The 20,000-nt window shown below is 38.9% G+C and overlaps 1 protein-coding gene across 4 annotated transcripts in view; it reads right to left on the reverse strand.

The window, feature by feature from the left end:
* LOC135204308 (serine/threonine-protein kinase Doa-like) overlaps positions 1-20,000 on the reverse strand; it is a 244,284-nt gene that overhangs the window by 54,816 nt on the left and 169,468 nt on the right. The window contains exon 1 of one of the 4 annotated variants that reach the window (XM_064234470.1): positions 7,704-8,976. The exons of the other annotated variants lie outside the window; for them this stretch is intronic. Coding sequence (XP_064090540.1) covers positions 7,704-7,828 — 125 coding nt within the window. The 5' untranslated portion in view covers positions 7,829-8,976. Of the gene's footprint in view, positions 1-7,703; positions 8,977-20,000 lie in introns of those variants that run through there. 4 annotated transcript variants of the gene reach the window in all.

Consider the following 20,000-nt stretch of genomic DNA (forward strand, 5'->3'; position numbering starts at 1 on the left):
CAACATGAACTTATGTGAGAGTAAACGCCGGAATTGGTGGTAGAGGGAAAAAAATAACACATCTTGAAGACAACAATGAGAGAGAGAGAGAGAGAGAGAGAGAGAGAGAGAGAGAGAGAGAGAGAGAGAGAGAGAGGGGGGGGGGATGTGAGAGAGCATCTACCCACTAACCTGCTACCCTCCTATTGGATCCTCTCTCTCTCTCTCTTCTCTCTCTCCCCCGGACCACAGTCCTCTCCCCACCTCTCTTCCCCTCCCTTCACTCTCTCTCTCCTTATCTCTGCCTCTCCCTCTCCTCCTCCTCCCCCACCACCACCTCCTCCTCCTCTTCCTTGCACGATCGATCACAAAGGAACAGCAGAAGCGAGAAGGCTGTGATGCCAGCATCAGCACACCAGGTCGAAAGAGCAATGGGAACTCGGAACTCTTTGAGTTTCCTCCGCTCTGATCTGCCGTTTTTTATCTTACTATTTATAAGGAGTGACGTCATACAAGGGAAGAATTGCCCTTTTACGTACAGTACAATGGGGATATCCAGTTTCACCGATGCCCTCTAACGCGCCTCGAAAGATCGGGACCCAAAGATGGAAAGAGATGGTCGGAACAAACATGTTTACACTTCCCGGAATGAACATGACAATCCGCATTTTCATACTTCCATTGCGATTATGTGAAAAACAAGAATATTTACGAATATGTGGGATTCAAGAATAAGTATCGTAAGTCCGATAAAGCCTTGCCATGCTTATTCTTCACGGCTTCAGGGGAGAATATATCGACTATATGAAGTTAAACTGATATCTCGAGTCCTAAAATTGAGTAGGATCGTATTGGCAATGTGCGAAAGTCTACGGACTCCGCGCTCCACATTTCACTTACTTTCTCTCTCTCTCTCTCTCTCTCTCTCTCTCTCTCTCTCTCTCTCTCTCTCTCTCTTCTTTTTTTTTTTTTTTTTTGTTTTTTTTTTTTTTTTTTTTTTTTTTATACTTCCAGAACCCCCCCCTGCAGGCTTAAGCGAGTAACTTAGTATGAAGAAATAGGCCATGGTATTCTAGAGAATAATGCCAGATACATTAGGATTGCTCTACTTACTACCCTATGAACGTTCTTGTAGCCACCTACGCCTACTGCAACCCTCGGTCATAGAATAACGAGGCACTTTCAATGCTGGCATTCTCCGTTTTTAGAGCCATCATCCCTTTACAATTATGGGATGAAAAGATAGAAAAAAAAAGGGGGGGGGGCTCTTAGAGTAACCACCACATGACCTTAATCATTTTGAGGGGAAAAAGAATCTCTAACCACCAGAGCGAAGACAGGAAAAGGGGCCCCTCGCTGACGTTAATGAAATCATCCTTTCGTAGAAGTTCGGTGCCGCCATTAATTCAAAACTCCACTTCCGAAGCTTCTATTCCGTTTCCATAGGCACGAGGTTACTGGAGGTTACTCTACACGCGACTGTGTGTGTGTGTGTGTGTGTGTGTGTGTCAAGAATCCACCAAGAATGGGAGACCTTTGAGAAAGTTCTCCAAGAATCGCGAGAGAGAGAGAGAGAGAGAGAGAGAGAGAGAGAGAGAGAGAGAGAGAGAGAGAGAGAGATTACGGAGTTGGAATAGGACTGAGTTAGCAATGGCCCACAGCGAGACCTAATGGCCCTGAGGCAAAGCGAGTAATGAAATTACAAAATACCATTAAACACAATATAAACGCAAAAGCTTTTTTTTATTTATTTATCCACATACACTGAATTAGCTAAAGTGGAATCGCTCGCTTCGCAACGAAAATAAAACCCCACCAAATTTTAATATACCATGTCAACCTTAAATTTAACGCGTAAACTCGAGAGAGAGAGAGAAAAAAAAAACTCTATTTTCTGAAAATATGTATCTGAAACGTATCTCTTTGTTGAACTGCTACCACATATCTCCGGGGTACGGCATCCGATTGGCTGGCAATAACAATTCTCACCGAGCATTCCTATCAAAAGCAATACGCGTATATACCTTCTATTTTTCCAAACGTTTCTCGTCTCATGGAAACGTTTCGGATATTCTCCTCATATGAAAACTCTCTCTCTCTCTCTCTCTCATACAAACACGGCTTGCAACACGTTTTTCACCTACTGACAACGTTGCAGACGTTTACCTCAAATGAAATTCCTTTTATCTCTCTCTCTCTCTCTCTCTCTCTCTCTCTCTCTCTCTCTCTCTCTCCACACACACACACACACACACACAGCTTGAAACAGAACAGCTGCACCTCCGAGTGGAACTATCACGAAATTATTGCCGGGCCAGGTGCGGAAGCATAAATTCCCACCGTTTTACCGAGAAACAGCGCGAACCACTTTCTTCTCTCCCTCCTCATCCTTCTTCTTAATTCCAATATTCGTATCGATCTGAGACGTGGCGCAGAGCAATAAAGTAAAGACACGCGGCTGAGACACAAATACCTTGCGAAAAGTGTGATCAGAGTTAGAAGTCCATTTGTGAGGGGGAGAAAGTCTAGTGACTTGTCAATGAGTTTATTTATGAACGACGATGATGCTGATGATGATGAATATGATATTTATGTCAAAGGCCCAACCACTGGGACCTATTTCACTCAGCGCTGAAAAGGAAATCAACGTGAAAGGTTTGAAAGGTGGAAGTAACAGGAAGAAAACATCGCAGTTTGCACTATTGCTCAATTGTTAAGAGACGGTGGAAAGTAAAGGGGAAGAAAGAGAATATGAACGGAGGTACAGTAAAAGGAATGAAACGGGGTGGCAGTTGGGGGCCGAAAAAGTAATGCCTACAGAGCCCCGAACGAGGTGATTTCTTATCGATTTTTTTTTTTAAATAAAAATGTGGTACTTCAGACAAATAATGTAGCATTCTCCGAAACAAAAAAATGAGAATGCAATATAATTAAAGAATGCTTTTCTATAATCATAAAAATCCTAATATTTCCATGTACTACACATACAGACAATAAATATATATATATATATATATATATAATATTTATTATATATATAATATATATAGATATATATATATATATATATATATATATATATATATATCTATATATATACATACAATAAGTAGTATATTGAACTATCTAGATCGCAATAATGGTATGGGCATTACATACATATTAAGCATTCACTTGTAAATATAAAGTCTAAACGTACTAATAACTCACACATTAACCCCAAAAAAATCCTCTAAACATCCCTCCCCTACCACCCCTTAAAAAAGGGGAGACGACACATAAAAGGCCTCTACTACGAGTTCTAATCGTAGTAGTAGAGTACAACGAGAGCACTGAAACTCCATCTTTCCTCCCCTTAAAGTCTTTCTTGCTCCTCCTCCTCCTCTAGCTACGATGCTAAACAGGGGAAAAAGCCGCTCACACACACGTTGTTTAAACATGAAGGGGCAAAGCGCGCAAGCGCGCAGGAATTCAAATGATGGAGGAAAAGTAAAAAATTAAAATTTGAAAAGTAATAACTTCCGCTTCGCTCATTATATATATATATATATATATATATATATATATATATATATATCTATATTATAACGAAATTAAAAATGTGGTTTAATTTTCTTCTAATCTTTAAATTTTTTTTTTTTCAAATTGATTTTTTTAAAATCTGAAAAGTTCGAAGTGTTCCCCTCAAATCCAAATACTGACAAATGCGCCTTTACGAAAACATTCCTGACCTGTTTTCAACCTCATATATTGCCCTAATTAGGTTGACCTTACCTTACCTTACAGACCTTACAGTTCGTTCGGGTTGCCCAGGTCCCTCAGTGTGAGGCGCCTCTAATGTCTACCAGAGAGTGCTAGTACATCTTCCGTATATTTTTGCATCTTCCAATCTTGGATGGTCTGGGATGCAGTTTAGATATTTGTCGAGCTTATTCTTAAACACATCTACGCTCACTCCTGATATATTCCTCAGATGAGCTGGCAACGCATTGAATAGACGCTGCATTATCGATGCTGGTGCGTAGTGGATTAATGTCCTGTGTGCTTTCCTTATTTTTCCTGGTATAGTTTTGGGCACTATTAATCTACCTCTGCTTGCTCTTTCTGATATTTTTAGTTCCATGATATTTTCTGTTATTCCTTCTATCTGTTTCCATGCCTGAATTATCATGTAGCGTTCTCTTCTCCTTTCTAGACTATATTAATTTTAAGGATTGTAGTCTTTCCCAGTAGTCTAGGTCCTTAACTTCTTCTATTCTAGCTGTAAAGGACCTTTGTACACTCTCTATTTGTGCAATATCCTTTTGATAGTGTGGGTACCATATCATATTGCAAATATTCAAGTGGACTACGAACATATGTTTTATAAAGCATAATCAGTGTTCAGCTTTTCTTGTTTGAGTGCCGTAACAACATTCCCATTTTTGCTTTACATTTTGCCAACAGAATTGCTATTTGATCATTGCATAAACATGTTCCTATTCATCATCACACCAAGGTCTTTAACTGCTCCTTATTTGTGATTGTCTCATTATTAGGTCCCCATATGCATATAGCTTTCCTTCTCTGTCTCCATAATTTATTGATTCAAATTTATCAGAGTTAAATACTCCTATTTACCTCTGCCCAATCATATACTTTGTTAAGGTCTCTTTGTAGAGCGTTCCTATCTTCATCACAAGTAATTTCTCTACTTATTCTTGTGTCATCATCAGCGAAACTACTCACTACCGAATCCTTAAACATTACTGTCTATGTCTTCAATCATAATAACAAACAATATTGCAGCTAGCACCGTACCTTGTGGCACACCGGATATTACCTTGGTTTCATCCGATTTCTCATCGTTTGCAATAACTATCTGTTTTCTGTTGTGTAAAAATTCTTTTAACCATCTTCCTACTTTATCTACGATATTGTGTTTTCTAATTTTCTTTGCTAATATATTATGGTCTACTTTGTCAAAAGCTTTTGCAAAGTCTAGATAAACCACATCTGTTTCATTTCCGCTTTTCATATTTTTGAATATGTTCTCACGGTGGACTAACAGTTGGGTTTGTGTACTTTTCCGGGTACGAAAACCAGTGTTGTCCTATATTAAACAAATTATTTTTTATTAAATGTTTCATAATATTTTTCTTCATTACCCTTTCATACACTTTCATAATATGTGATGTTAGACTCACAGGCCTAATTAACTTGCCTCTAGTCTTGATCCACTTTTGAAAGTAGGGGTGATATATGCTAATTTGTGCTCCATCATAAATCTTGCCTGTATCTACACTTTGTCTTAATAATATTGCAAGTGGCTTTGCGATAGAATGAACTACTTTCTTTAACAAAATAGCAGGGACTCCATCCGGCCCTGCAGCAGCTCCATTTTTAATTTCATTAATTGCCTGCACAATATCAGCTTCATTAATTTTCTATGTCAGCTAAATATTCACTATTTTCTTCCCTTACTTCTATATCATTATCTTCATTATCTATTCTAGGGGTGAATTCTCTCTTATATCGTTCTGCCAGTATGTTGCAAATTTCCTTTTTTTTCATTCGTTAATCTCCCTTCAATTCTCAGAGGGCCTATTTCTATTTTTCTTCTTTTATTCATCTTCTTCGCATATGAGTATAATAGTTTGGGGTTTGCTTGATATTTAATAGGGTTTTTTCTTCCAAGTCCCGTTTTCATTTTCTTTGATTGTATAATCTTTTGTTCTGCATTTTCTATCTTACTTTTTAGTTCTATAACTTTCCATGCATTTTTTCTTTTGCAAGACCTTTTTTCCACTTTCTGATTTTCTGGAACAAGATCCTTCTGTCTCTTGGTATGCATGAATGATGTTTACTTTTCTTTTCTTCGGTATATATTTTCCACTATTTTCTCCAATATTTTTATATAATATCTCCGTATTTACCCTTATTGTCATCACTTACGGAAAATGTTATCCCAATCTTTGTTTAATTCTTCATTAATTTCTGACCATTTTATATTTTTACTGTAGAAGTTGTATTTTCCATATCCTTCCCACTTTTCATTTCTTGCTTATCTCTATTTTCACTTGCTTTGGAATGAACTGTTAATTCTATGACATTATGGTCTGAAATACTCGCATTATAAACTATTATTTCTTTAACATAATTCATCTCGTTCACAAAATACTAGGTCTAAAGTATTTTCCTTTCTTGTTGGCAGGTGATTTATTTGTTGAATGTTGTATTTCTAGTAGCATATCTAATAGCTTTTCAAATTGCCTCTTATCTTCTGCCATACTATTACTCTCTTTTTTATATGTATAAGTACAACCACAATCTCCTATTCGTTCTTTCCATTTCTACAAAGGAAAGTTGAAGTCACCAGATAGGAAAGTAACCACAATCTCCTATTCGTTCTTTCCATTCTACGAAAGGAAAGTTGAAGTCACCAGATAGGAGAATAGTCCAGTCCTTAGTCCTTGTGATTTCTACATATATCATCCAATTTTTCAATTATTAAGTCAAACTCTTTAGTTTATTAGAGGTCTATATATTACTATGTTCATCAATTTTTCAGATTCAAATTCTACCGCTATTAGTTCACATTCTGAGTTACTATATTTCTCATATATTTTTTCCTTGTTTTTGTCTTTCCCATATATTGCGGTTCCCCCTTGATTCCTATTTTTTCTATCTGATCTATAAGTTTAGGAACCCTTTTATTTGATCTCATTCCCAGTCTCTGGGATACCAGGTTTCCAACTTATATTCATTATATCTATTTTCTTTTCATTTGGGTTGTTCTTCTAGTACTCTATTTTTCTTTTTGTTACTCGTAACTAAACCCTGCGCATTCATCACTATGATGGTTTGCGTGTTTTGTTTCTCCTTCATTTAATACTGGTAGTAATAGGGGATTTTCCCATGTCTCTCCTGTTCTGGTATGTTGTTCTTTTTTTCATTTCCAGAAATTCTGACATTAAAAAATCCAACTTTTCCATAATATTTGATCTTCCTTCATCATAATTATTCATTTTGTGTCTGAATCTGCAATTTTCTCCGTTTCTGCAATATCCTTGCATAATAAATACAGTTATTATCTCTTGAGTAGAATTTCGGAGCTGATGCTTTGAAATTTTTTGCTGACACCTCTGCATATCTCATTGGTGGTTTGCTTTTCTCTTTTACCTGATATTCTTGTGAGAGAGAGAGAGAGAGAGAGAGAGAGAGAGAGAGGAGAGAGAGAGAAGAGAGAGAGAGAAATTGTTTTCTGATTACTGAACTTCGTGATATGTTTTAAAAGTTCACCAAACAAAGCAAAAGAGGACTTACCTACATTCTTAAAGCACATTCCGTCAGCTTCCGGGTACAATTTAGCTTAAAAGGGCAATATCGAAACATATAGCGGAGAGAGAGAGAGAGAGAGAGAGAGAGAGAGAAGAGAGAGAGAGAGAGAGAGAGAGAGAGACTTAACCTAAAATTCCTTGACATAGAGAGGGCTTTGAGATAATCAACCGAGCGTCCCTAGAGAGAGAGAGAGAGAGAGAGAGAGAGAGAGAGAGAGAGAGAGAGAGAGAGAGAGACTTAACCTCGAATTCCTTGAGATACACAGACCTTTGAGAAACTCAACCAAACGTCCCTAGAGAGAGAGAGAGAGAGAGAGAGAGAGAGAGAGAGAGAGAGAGAGAGAGAGAGAGAGAGAGAGAGAGAGTCTCCAACAACACCGGTAGCCCACAAAAACCATCACTTACTGAATGTCGAGGAGGTTGACGGCTAAGGAAAGCCATTGCACAGAGGTGAGGTGGTCACCCCTGGGCAGCTGGTTGAAGGACGGGATAGGACCCGTTATCCTCACTCCTGAGTGTACAGCCGTCATGATGTGTCCCTGGGAGGGGGGGTGGGGGTCCCAGGCAGCGGTCAAAGCTTAATCTGTCCCTCTTGCGACAAGGGAGGACAAGAAACCACGCAATTTTTTTTTTATTTGCTGTTGTTGCGTCTTCTTCAGGATGCACACACTCTCAGTATGATTTTAGTCTCTTGATTCAAAGTTCAGACCTTTGAACCTTTTTTTTTTTAACTTGTTCTTTTTATATTTCTTTATCTATTCAGCTTTTTCTAATTTATTTATGTATTGAATTTTTTTTTGGTTTACTCTCTTGATTCGATGTTCAGACCTTTGAGCCTTTTTTTTACTTCTTTATCATCTATTTAGCTTTTTCTAATTTATTTATGTATTGAATTTTTGAGATGTAGAGCTAGCTTTAAAAAATTGTATTTTTAGTTTCGAGACGTAGAGCTAAATTTAAAATTTCTTGGAAGAATATATTTTAAAATCACTTTATTTTTTTCTCTCTCTCATAGATTAATTTGACTGTCTATTTTTCTCTTCTTATCCAATGGCACCTATTCTCTTCTTCAACAAAATTCTCCTTCTTCCCGTTCCTTGACAGAACTCCAATTCCTTCTTCTTCTTCCTCCTCTTCTCCTCACCACAAGTGACTAGGATTAAAAGCAATAGAAGCTGAGCAAAAAAATATATAATACCACGAAAAGGGACGATGCTAATACTGTGACGAAAGTCCAGCTAAGGTAAGGAGACAATCAAGGAGGTTGTTATCTCAGGACGCAGAGTAGTAGTAGTAGTAGTAGTAGTCCTGTAGAAGGGAGCGACGTCTTACAGAGAGAATGCTGAAGGCTGCGCTATCTCAAGACGCAAGGAGCTTTGGTACGGGTCCTGCAGAAGGGAGACGTCGCGTTACAGGGGCTACCGAAGGAGCAGGGAGAACAAGGTTTCTTCTGTGCTGGTGCTTCCGAGGGGGTTAGGGGATAAACGTAAGAGGCGTCCCACATCCAAAGGGCGTGAGAGGAGGAAGGAGGTGAGTAGCAACAGATGGAGCTGCGACTGTCAACAGTGGGGAAGGGTATCGAGCAGTTGGACGGACGGGGTCCAAACTGCCTGCCAGGAAACCTTGGGTTCTTCGACACAATAGCTTCCATAAAACCTGGGCTGGAAGTGAAAACAATGTAATTCAAATATCAAACAAGAAAATTATTACTCCTCAAATATAAACAAACATTTTACTGGTAGAAGCGTTAAATAGATGGAGGAAAAATTTGGTCATGACTCCCTTACAAAAAATATAAGTACAATACGTCACCGGGAATTAGTAACCTTCCAAATTTAATATACGTTCTTTATGTTTTAATATTCTTCACATATTCCCTATTTGCTTTATGGCTTTCTGGAGATTTTTCATACCATCAGAACCTGCATTTTCAATATCACGCTTAAAATTGTGGTTAAGCGAACGAGTTTCTCGACTATAAATTCTTACGAGTACACTTTTCTTGTTATTCCATAAAATAAAGGACAATCTACCATTTTGATTTGGCCCACCCCATCTGAAGCCCACCCACCCACCCCCCACACCCATTGAAAAATCGCAAGTAATAATACTTACTGCATTCTTGTCAAATAATTTACTTAAAACTTCGATTACAAAAAAAAAGCACACACACAATGTAATAGATCTTAACATTAAGAAACCTTTCCCACACGTAAAATATATTCTATACTTTTATAAAAAAAATTATATTCTTCTCAGTTCTATTCATTTGCATCGATTTTCCCAAAGAACTTCGCCACGATTACGCACTCTCGCAATCAGCCGCCGGAATACGAACAGATACATTAAAAGTATTCACAAAACTTCTCACGTTGCATCAGAAATAAAGAAAAGACTTCGAAGATATTCCATCAACAAACCACAACAACAAAGAGATCAGTCTCTTCATCTTCGGCGAGAATGACAACCAAGGCCCAACTCTTGACCCTTTCATTTTTACAGGTTCACAAATCTACCAAACGGGGTATATTCCCCCCAAAAAAAGTTAGACGGAGTAGAATGTAAACCATTCTCAGACCGACCGATCGTAAAACCTTCGACCGCAAAAAATAAACAATCTCTTCTTTGCCCTAACGGAACGAGAGAGAGAGAGAGAGAGAGAGAGAGAGAGAGAGAGAGAGAGAGAGAGAGACCTATTTTTACGTAATGAGGTCTTGGTTACTAGAGTTAAGCCTCTGATTTCAATTCGCGTCGGAAACGTGAATTTTTTTTAATCTTCTTTCAAACGATCTATTTGACAATACCACTTTATTATTATTATTATTATTATTATTATTATTATATTATTATTGTATTATTATTATTATTAGCAAATCAAATCCTTCAGACCTAATCGTCCACTCGCATAAGAACCCAGAAGGTGAGTTGGATTTGCGAATAAGAAATAATAATAATAAAAATAATAATAATAATAATAATAATAATAATAATAATAATAATAAAGTGGTATTGTCAATAGATCGTTTGAAAGTAGATTTAAAACAATTCACGCAGGGCCCTTCGTTCGCTGGAGTGGACAGACGACCAAAAAGAAGGGCGTGTGGGTGTGGGCGGGGTTCGTTAGGAAACAGCCTTGACTTGGTCTTTTCCTCACAACCATGAGTCATGGGGGGAGGGGGTGCCCCCCACCCTCTCTCTCTCTCTCTCTCTCTCTCTCTCTCTCTCTCTCTCTCTCTCTCTCTCTCTCTCTCTCATTCTTTTCAAGTGTCTCTTGTCAATACAGTATTTTACCAAGAGATACAAATTTCTCTCTCTCTCTCTCTCTCTCTCTCTCTCTCTCTCTCTCTCTCTCTCTCTCGTCAGTACAGGACACAAAAATCCCCTTGTCGCTTTGTTCAGCAGCGAACAGAATAAAGTGGTAAAAAAAAAACTCCATCGCGATAAAGGATCCTATTTCTAATGAAGTTTCCCGAATTGACGACCGACAGCTTTAAAGAGAGAGAGAGATTCGGTCTTAGATGTGGGATTCTAAAAGTACTGACGGTTGCTGAAGAAAGGGAAGATGACACTATATATATATATATTATATATATATATATATATATATATATATATATATATATATATATATTACACACACATACACTACGTACAAATATGCAAGCACCACGCGCAAACGCACACAAGCACAAAACAAGCAAAGAGGGTATAAGAGAGCATTCGCCTTTGTCTGATTAACACAAGGCTCCCGGAACACCATTTGGAAAAAATAAAAGGGGGGGAGGGAGAATAGGACATTAATAGCCGCAGCGCCACCTTTCTCTGAAGGGGGGGGGGGGGGGGGTGTCAGTCAGTAAGCAGAGCACGTACTCTTGATTTCGTGGGGAGGAGGGGGAGGAAGAAGATGGGCGAGAACACCAAGACGGCCACCAAGGTTTGCGAAGGGAAGAGGGAAGACGGGAGGTATGGGTAAGGAGGGGTGGGGTTAGTCGCTAACAGAGGAACCAAAAAAAAAAAAAAAAGGGGCCTCATAGCCGATTTCCGGAAGGTGGTCAATACGGGACGGGCATCGAACCTGACACCATACCTTGATACCAGTGCCCACCCCACCCACATACCAAGTATTATAACGACATTATGACTTTGAATACCCAAATTTTAACAATTTGGACATACGGAGCAGAGGGGGTGGGGCGGTTGTGTGGGTGGGTTCAGGAAAGCAACACCCAACGGTGGGACAAGACCGAATCAACATCAACTTGAAAATATCAAGAATATTTATGATTTCGCATCACTGATGGTGTTGATAAATGCAAATCTAATCTGTGCGTCTCAGAGAGCTCTCAACGTGGAGCAAGAGCCCGCGCAGGTTTGCGGGCTGTTTTATTCACTCAATTATATTCACTCTAATTTATTGTTCACTCAATTACTCTGGATATGCAAAGGCACTTTCATACTGAATGCTCCTCTCCCCGTATGCTGTGCAATTCAACATAAACAGGCGCATCGAAGCCAGTCAAAGTAACATGACGCAATAATATATATATATTATATATATAATATATATATATATATATAATATATATATATTATATATACGATATATATATATTATCTAATAAAAGGGAGCCCACCATTTAAAAAACACCAAAAATGTAGAGGAAAAAGCGTACTCATGGGTAGTACCTTTAAGTCCGTTATTTTAGGGCCAAATCTTGGTACATTGGGAATACTTTGAAAAACCCCCCTCCACAGTAATAAATAGCCAAATAAAACCCTCCAAAAAACATGCTTCCCACGTGGCGATGAGATACGTGGATGAGCTTCATATAACATTTTTGGGGATAATAAGTGGGGTTAATTTTAACCTGAATTATCCTCTCAAAATTAAACGCATTAGTGCCCAGCATCAAATTTAAAGTTGAATGGGAAACAGACAACAAAATTTCCTTTTCTTGATGTTTTAATAATCAGAGACACGACAGAATACAAATTACCATATACAGAAAACAACGTTCTCACGTTTCTATACTCTACTTCTCACTACTTTAGCTATCATGACAATACTATCAAGATAGGTCTAGCCAGCAACCTATTCCTAAGAGCCTTACGAATTTGTTCCCCAGATTTCCTGGAAAAAGAATTTGAACTAATTCGCAAGCAACTTTCATCTTTAAAGCAACTTTCATCTTTAAAGTATCCTGACCATATAATTGAGAAAGCAATTCAAAAAGCAAAACGTAATTTTCTACCGACCCCCTAAAGACAAGACCAGAGACACACCCAACAATAAAATAAAAATTCCCCACCTGGAGACGATTAAGAGAGTAACTCACACCCTTGGGAAATCCAACCCTTTTGCATTTACCTACCCAAATACCTTAGCCAAATCCCTGATTAACGTCCAACAAAAGACATCGCCCAAAGACTCTGGGGTATAGAGATCCCATGCCAGGACTGTGACCAATCTTACATCGGATTTACAGGTAAATCACTTCCCCAGAGATTAATACAACACAAACGGTCAGTTAGGTATGGACAACAGAACTCGGCTATTTTCAATCATATAAATGAACATAACCATAGAATAAACTGGAATATGTCACGTGTAATTTTATCGCAGCAACTGCCGGTACAAGAGTCAAATGATGGAATCGGCCTTAATAAAAGAGAAGCAGGTAATGAACATCTCAAAATGGGAATTGGACATCAGACATCGTCGACGCAGATGTTCATTCAACCAACGCTTAAGAAGATTAAAGGAAGATTATCAGCGGGGGTGACTAAATTGGCTTACTTGTGGACGAATCTCTTGTATAAATACCACCTTTTCTGAAATAACTTTTCTCATTCATATACCTGAAGAGAGAGACAGCAGTCTCTGAAATATAGTACTTTTCTCTCTACATTTGGTGTTTTTATGGGCTCTTTTATTAGATGGAATTCTGTTGTTACAGAACACTTTTACCAGTCATATATATATATATATATATATATATATACTATATATATATATATATATATATATATATATATAGACAAATATATATCACTGTATAGCAAATTCTCTTTACATTAGTATTTAACAAACTGGCGTCGAAAACCATTACCAGGAAACAAAACCCAGCTAAATATGAGAGAGAGAGAGAGAGAGAGAGAGAGAGAGAGAGAGAGAGAGAGAGTATATCTCCACGTCAACCTACAACCATGAACATCGTTCTGAAAAGGATCAAGAGAGGGAGAAAAAAATACTTTTCTCCCATTTTTATTATTTCAAGGAAGTTGTCACGTGCCATCACTGGTAGACAGGCTATCAGCGATGGAGAGGAGTTGGGCGGAGAGAGAGAGAGAGAGAAAGGCAATTTCTATCTGAGAGACTAGGCAGACGCTACATACTGAGCGAAGTTGATGATGGGAAACAGAGAGAGAGAGAGAGAGAGAGAGAGCTTTCTACTAGACAACATTGTCCAATAGGATGACTAAACGCAAATAGAAAGCTAACATTCTCTGGTTGAAAGAAGTCTCCAACATACTGCCATAAACCGTATTCCACATGAAGAAGTCTCCAACATACTGACATCGAACGTATTCCAAAAGAAGTCTCCAACATATTGACATCAAACGTATTCCACATGCAGAAGTCTCCATCATACTGACAATTCAATTTGTTCATTCCGTTTCTACTTAGGCCTACATTCAAAAGCGTAGATTAAAATTACTTCCAAAAAAAAAAATAAATAAAAATAACAACAATCATCTCGTACCGACTTCAACTTCAAGGCGTTTTCTTCGTGTCTATATAGGCCTATAAATCGAAGTGCTATATCGAGAGGATTCAAACTATTTCAAACAGGAAAAAAAAAAAAAAAAAAAAAATTTCACGGCAACGTGAGCCTATGGAGGGGGGGGGGGGGGGGGTGGGGGGGGGGGGGGGGGGGGGAAAGGAAACGAATCCGACCGGGATTAAATGGGACGAGGTGAAAGTGAAATAGCTTCATTCCATTTCACCTGATGTGGGACATCACTGGAGGGAGGAAGTCAAACGAATGGAATGACCCTACACAAACAGCGAAAAGGAGGGAGGAAGTCAAACAGCAACAAAACAGACACACATACAAACTATTATTATTATTATTATTATTCAGAAGATGAAATTTATTCATGTGGGAACAAGCCCACCACCAAAGGGTCCAATGACTTGAAATTCAAGCTTCCAAAGAATATTATGGTGTTCATTATAAAACAAGGAAGCATCGCACCCCCTCCCTCTCTCTCTCTCATCCTAACACCGTCATTACCTCCAACACGAGTACCCTGCACCAACACCAAAACCACCACCATCACTATACCTCGTCTCCTCCTCCTCCTCCTCCTCCTCTCCTCCTCCGGTCGATGGCCAACAGATGCGCAAAGTCATCTCTCTCTCTCTCTCTCTCTCTCTCTCTCTCTCTCTCTCTCGACTTCTGCGGGGGAATCTCACCATCCAAGGGTTACACAGACACACACACACACAACCCAATAACCCATAGATATCAATATTGGTGTTCCCATACCTCTCTCTCTCTCTCTCTCTGCGTGACCCATCCTCTGCTATCCTTTCCCCAGTAGCAATCTTCTACTCAAAGCCTTCCATCCTCCGTCAATACTCCTGTCAATTCCGGCTGGACGGTGGAGGAGAGAGAGAGAGAGAGAGAGAGAGAGAGAGAGAGAGAGAGAGAGAGAGAGAGATGGTAGGCTCAGTTCGATTTTTATTAACGCTGATGGCAAATATCAAATATCTCATTAAGTGGGTACAATATTTTTATCATAAGAGATGAATTCGTGGTATGTATATGTTCGTACATGAATAAAGTGGTTAGAGTAATTAAATGAATATTATATACTAATTACCAAGATAATGAATCGAACATCTTTTACACAGAATCTCTATTGGTGAAATGTAACCTCCATCCATTGCAATAAAAAAATGCAATAAATTAAAATTACAATAAAATAAACTAAACCAGTTTTCAAAAGATACAACTACAGCGAATACTGTCTAGGCAATCACTCAAAAAAAGGCAATCATTAAATAAAAGGATGAAGGCAATCAATTATTTTAAAAAATGTAAAAATTGCCTACAGTGTTAGAACACTCCAAAGACAATGAAAGCATTATCACAAATACCTTTCAGATGATAAATAAAAAATAATAATACCAGCAGAAATGTTTTCAAATAAACTATTTCAGATGCTAACAAATAATTTTAGCACAGGGAGAAAATTGCAAATAAACCACTTTAAAGATTGGATAAAAGGAAAACAAAAATTACATTCAGTAGCGGCAAAAAATTATAACCTAAAATTTCCATTGATGCGATGTAAGTGCTGAGAAATTTAAATTATAATAATGGTTTATAACAGAGAGAGAGAGAGAGAGAGAGAGAGAGAGAGAGAGAGAGAGAGAAATTACACTATTGAGGGAAAATAGTTCAGAATGGTTAATCTGACCCTTTGTTAACAATATAATAATATAATAAGAGAGAGAGAGAAGACGAAAGGATAAACACAAGACTACCACCTCCTCCTCAACCTCCATTTTGGCACTAGCCCACCCACATCCCCCTCCCCCTACTCCGCCAACCTCTCTCCCTTAACTACTGCGGCACTTTCCTCACCTACGCTTCCTCCTCCTCCTCCTCCTCCTACCCCAGCTTCAACCACGAGGAATCCCGCTCTCTCTCTCTCTCTCTCTCTCTCTCATATAATGTATGTATACATACACAGGAGAGAGAGAGAGAGAGAGAGAGAGAGAGAGGGGGAGAAGGTAACAAAAAATAAAATAAAAATAAAAAGTATCAAGCAAAAAAATCAATGTTCTACATAAAATCCATTACATTTAGAAAAAAAAAAATTGTGAAAAACAAAACACTTCTTACAAAGTCACAAAAAAAAAAAAAAAAAAAAAAAAAGAAGAGGGAAAAAAGAGAGCGCGAGAGGCGGGATAAAAATATTAGGCTCCAGCACTTTTCCATTTACTTTCACGGCCAGACGCCCCAACCCTTCTTCATTAACTTTTATGAAAGACTTTTAACCCCGAGAGAGAGAGAGAGAGAGAGAGAGAGAGAGAGAGAGAGAGAGAGAGAGAGAGAAATATTTCTCTCCTGGAGAAGAAACAAACTTCTATTTTCCCAGAATAATATAGTACATCTATAGAGGCCAAGACGTTGATGTCAAACTATTCCAGCCGGATGAGAGAGAGAGAGAGAGAGAGAGAGAGAGAGGAGAGAGAGAAGAGAGAGAGAGAAGAGAGAGAGAGAGAGAGAGAGAGAGAGAGAGAGAGAGAGAGAGGATGGGTGTTGCCATCACGCTTCCAGCAAGAAAAGGAGGAGGAAGGAAAATAGAAAATAATAAGGAAGGTGAAGAAGAAAGAGATATGACAAGACATTAGTGTTCCCCAAAGCAATATTTGGCGTGTCAAGAACTTAGTCTGCTTAAGAAAAAATTCTCTCTCTCTCTCTCTCTCTCTCATCGATAATGGCAGCTTCTCCCGCGTATCCAGATTAACCTCGTCCAAACAAGAGCTGAAACAGGCGGCGCTAGGAAACAAACCTACCGGCGCCTGGTTGAACACGATTACGCGATTCCCAGTATTTCTGGAATTAGGAATGGATTGGCGTTGGCAGAGAGGGCCTTGCTTGCTTACGTGAGAGAGAGAGAGAGAGAGAATCAGATGTGGTTAATCTTGATAAACACGAGAGTAGTTCGCTCCTCAACTATGCACAGAAAGCTGCTGAGAGAGAGAGAGAGAGAGAGAGAGAGAGAGAGAGAGAGAGAGAGAGAGAGAAATACTATTTTTTGGGTATCTTTGGGCCCTTGGTGACATCGTGTATAAGACCAACAGAGAGAGAGAGAGAGAGAGAGAGAGAGAGAGAGAGAGAGAGAGAGAGAGAGAGCATGTCAATGCATGGGGCAACGACATTAAAAAAATATATATATACCGAAAGACATGGGGCAAAGATTGCCCAGGTGCCCAGGTGCAGCTCATACATGCCCATCACCGCATTAAACCACACCCATCACTTGTTCTCGTCAACTCCTCTCTGTAATGACATCTTTCAATGCCATAAAAAAGAGGAAAGGAAAAAAAGAGAAGACTTCGAAAATGTAAACAAAAAACAGATAACTGTACGTGGGAGAGAAATGCCGTTATTTGGTTTAAGTGGGGATACATCTGGAATGACTTCAGAAGGAGAATATTAAAAAAGGATGGAAAACAAGCAAAGTGCTAAAAGAATACGTATTTTGTATGTATACATATGTACATATGTATGCATGTGTGCATATATACACATGTAAATAAATTCTTCTGTTAAAACAGGAGACGTCTCAAGTATAAAAGGCACATTAAAACACTGGTTTAAAGCTAAGGTCTATATATTTCGGTGGAGACTCCCACCCTTATCAAGTAATTGATAAGGGTGGTGGTCAGTCTCGACCGAAATATATAGCCCTTAGTTTTAAACCAGAGCTTTTTTTTAGTGTGCCTTTTATACTATATATATATACATACATACATACATACATACATATATATATATATATATATATATATATATATATCATATTGTGAGCGTATATTAACAATTTTACATACATACACAAGTCATTGTAAATTAATTACAGAAATAAAAACACTAAGAGAGGGAAATACCAAATACCATCCCTCCTCCTCGTGTAAGTGAACAAACACAAAGCTGCTATCAGAGAGAGAGAGAGAGAGAGAGAGAGAGAGAGAGAGAGAGAGAGAGAGAGAGAGAGAGAGATCCAAAAGGGGTGACGCATCTAGTCCACGAGATTAGCATCGGGAGAGAGAGCACTACACACACACATATTTGGAGGACAATGCAGTTGTGTTGCAAACTGGTCGAGCGATATATAGTTTGCAAGTCGTCGCAACACAGAGAGAGAGAGAGAGAGAGAGAGAGAGAGAGAATTCTGGCATTCTTTGGAGACGTTTTCTTGAAATATGGGCCATACACGGTCGGCGTGAAGACGCTTCAACACGTTCTCAACATGTCAAGAGGTGGTGGTTACCGTCAGTAAACACTGCCTGTTATTCCAGCGGCCGCTGGATTGAGTAATATAAAAGGAGAGAGAGAGAGAGAGAGAGAGAGAGAGAGAGAGAGAGAGAGAGAGAGATAACTCCAAGATTCAAGGGGTAAAGTAGTCTCAGACATCTATCATCTATCTCTCTGGTATATGTCAAACCGTTCTATGGGGTCCATTGTCCCGACAAAACCTTTTTTTCTAGCCACAGAGAGAGAGAGAGAGAGAGAGAGAGAGAGAGAGAGAGAGAGAGAGAGAGAGCAATAACTCCAAGATTCAAGGGCAAAGTAGTCTATCTCTCTGGTATATGTCAAACCGTTCCATGGGGTCCATTGTCCTGACAAAACTTTTTTTTATTATTATTATTAGCCACAGCAAAGTGACAGCTCTATTATGGATATGAGAGAGAGAGAGAGAGAGAGAGAGAGAGAGAGAGAGAGAGAGAGAGATGCGTATTAGAATACATCGTAAGGAAATTGTGAAAAAAACCTTAATTATGATAACAGGAGAATTACCAACACAAGTCTACTTGGCCCCTTCGAATTTGACAACAATGATGACAAATACAATTTAAACACCCAACGACCTGCCAACACCACTGACAACACCTTGACAACGATAAAAAAAAAAAAAATACTACAAGAATACAGAGCTACCAAGTACCCTTCCAACTAAGACGGAGATCAGATATAAGACGTTGTCTATTTCAGTAGAGAGGAGAGAGAGAGAGAGAGAGAGAGAGAGACGAGAGAGAGAGAGAGAGAGAGAGTCACGTGGCCTATCCTATGGTCGAACTTCAAAAAAAAAAAAAAAAAAAAAAAAAAAAAAAAAAAAAAAAAATTTAAAAAAAAAAAAAAAAAAAAAAAAAAAAAAAAAATTTTTTTTTAGAAACCTGTCTGTGGTTCCAGACGGGAATCAAGGGGAGGGAGGATCCCACACTTGGGAATCTATGCTAAGGACTCTATACATTATGCTAAGAAGGAGAAGAAGAATGTGGAGGCGGGCATAGGATGATTTATAGGATAGACCATCATGTTCCAATGACCCAGACAGCCCAGTTAGAGAGAGAGAGAGAGAGAGAGAGAGAGAGAGAGAGAGAGAGAGAGAGAGAGAGTTATAACGAAAAGCTACATGAATAACAAACCCTGTATAATGCACCTCCGTGATTGTGTGTTTGTGAGAGAGAGAGAGAGAGAGAGAGAGAGAGCGCGTTCTAACTTCCTCGGAAAAAAAGGTCATATGCAAATAAGGTGAGCGCTAAAAATGAAGAACGGCAACTAACCGTGAAATGCAGAATGTGATAAAAGAAAGAAAAAAAAAAAACATTCATTCCAGGTAATGAAATGCTACATAGCTCCACTTCTCCCCTCCCTTACCCCACCTGGGATACACGAGAGAGAGAGAGCAAATCCTCCTTGTTCTACATGCCCAGGGATGGTACCCATCCTCTCTTTCAAACTCCTCGCGTGAGGACAGTGACAGATATCCAAACGGTGGTTGATTGCCATGCAAGAGCAACGACTCAGAAATGCCCCTGTCTACCAGAGAGAGAGAGAGAGAGAGAGAGAGAGAGAGAGAGAGAGAGAGAGAGAGATTGACTATGACTTCCTGGTA

This window comes from Macrobrachium nipponense, chromosome 44, assembly GCF_015104395.2.
Source record: "Macrobrachium nipponense isolate FS-2020 chromosome 44, ASM1510439v2, whole genome shotgun sequence".
NCBI lineage: Eukaryota > Metazoa > Arthropoda > Malacostraca > Decapoda > Palaemonidae > Macrobrachium > Macrobrachium nipponense.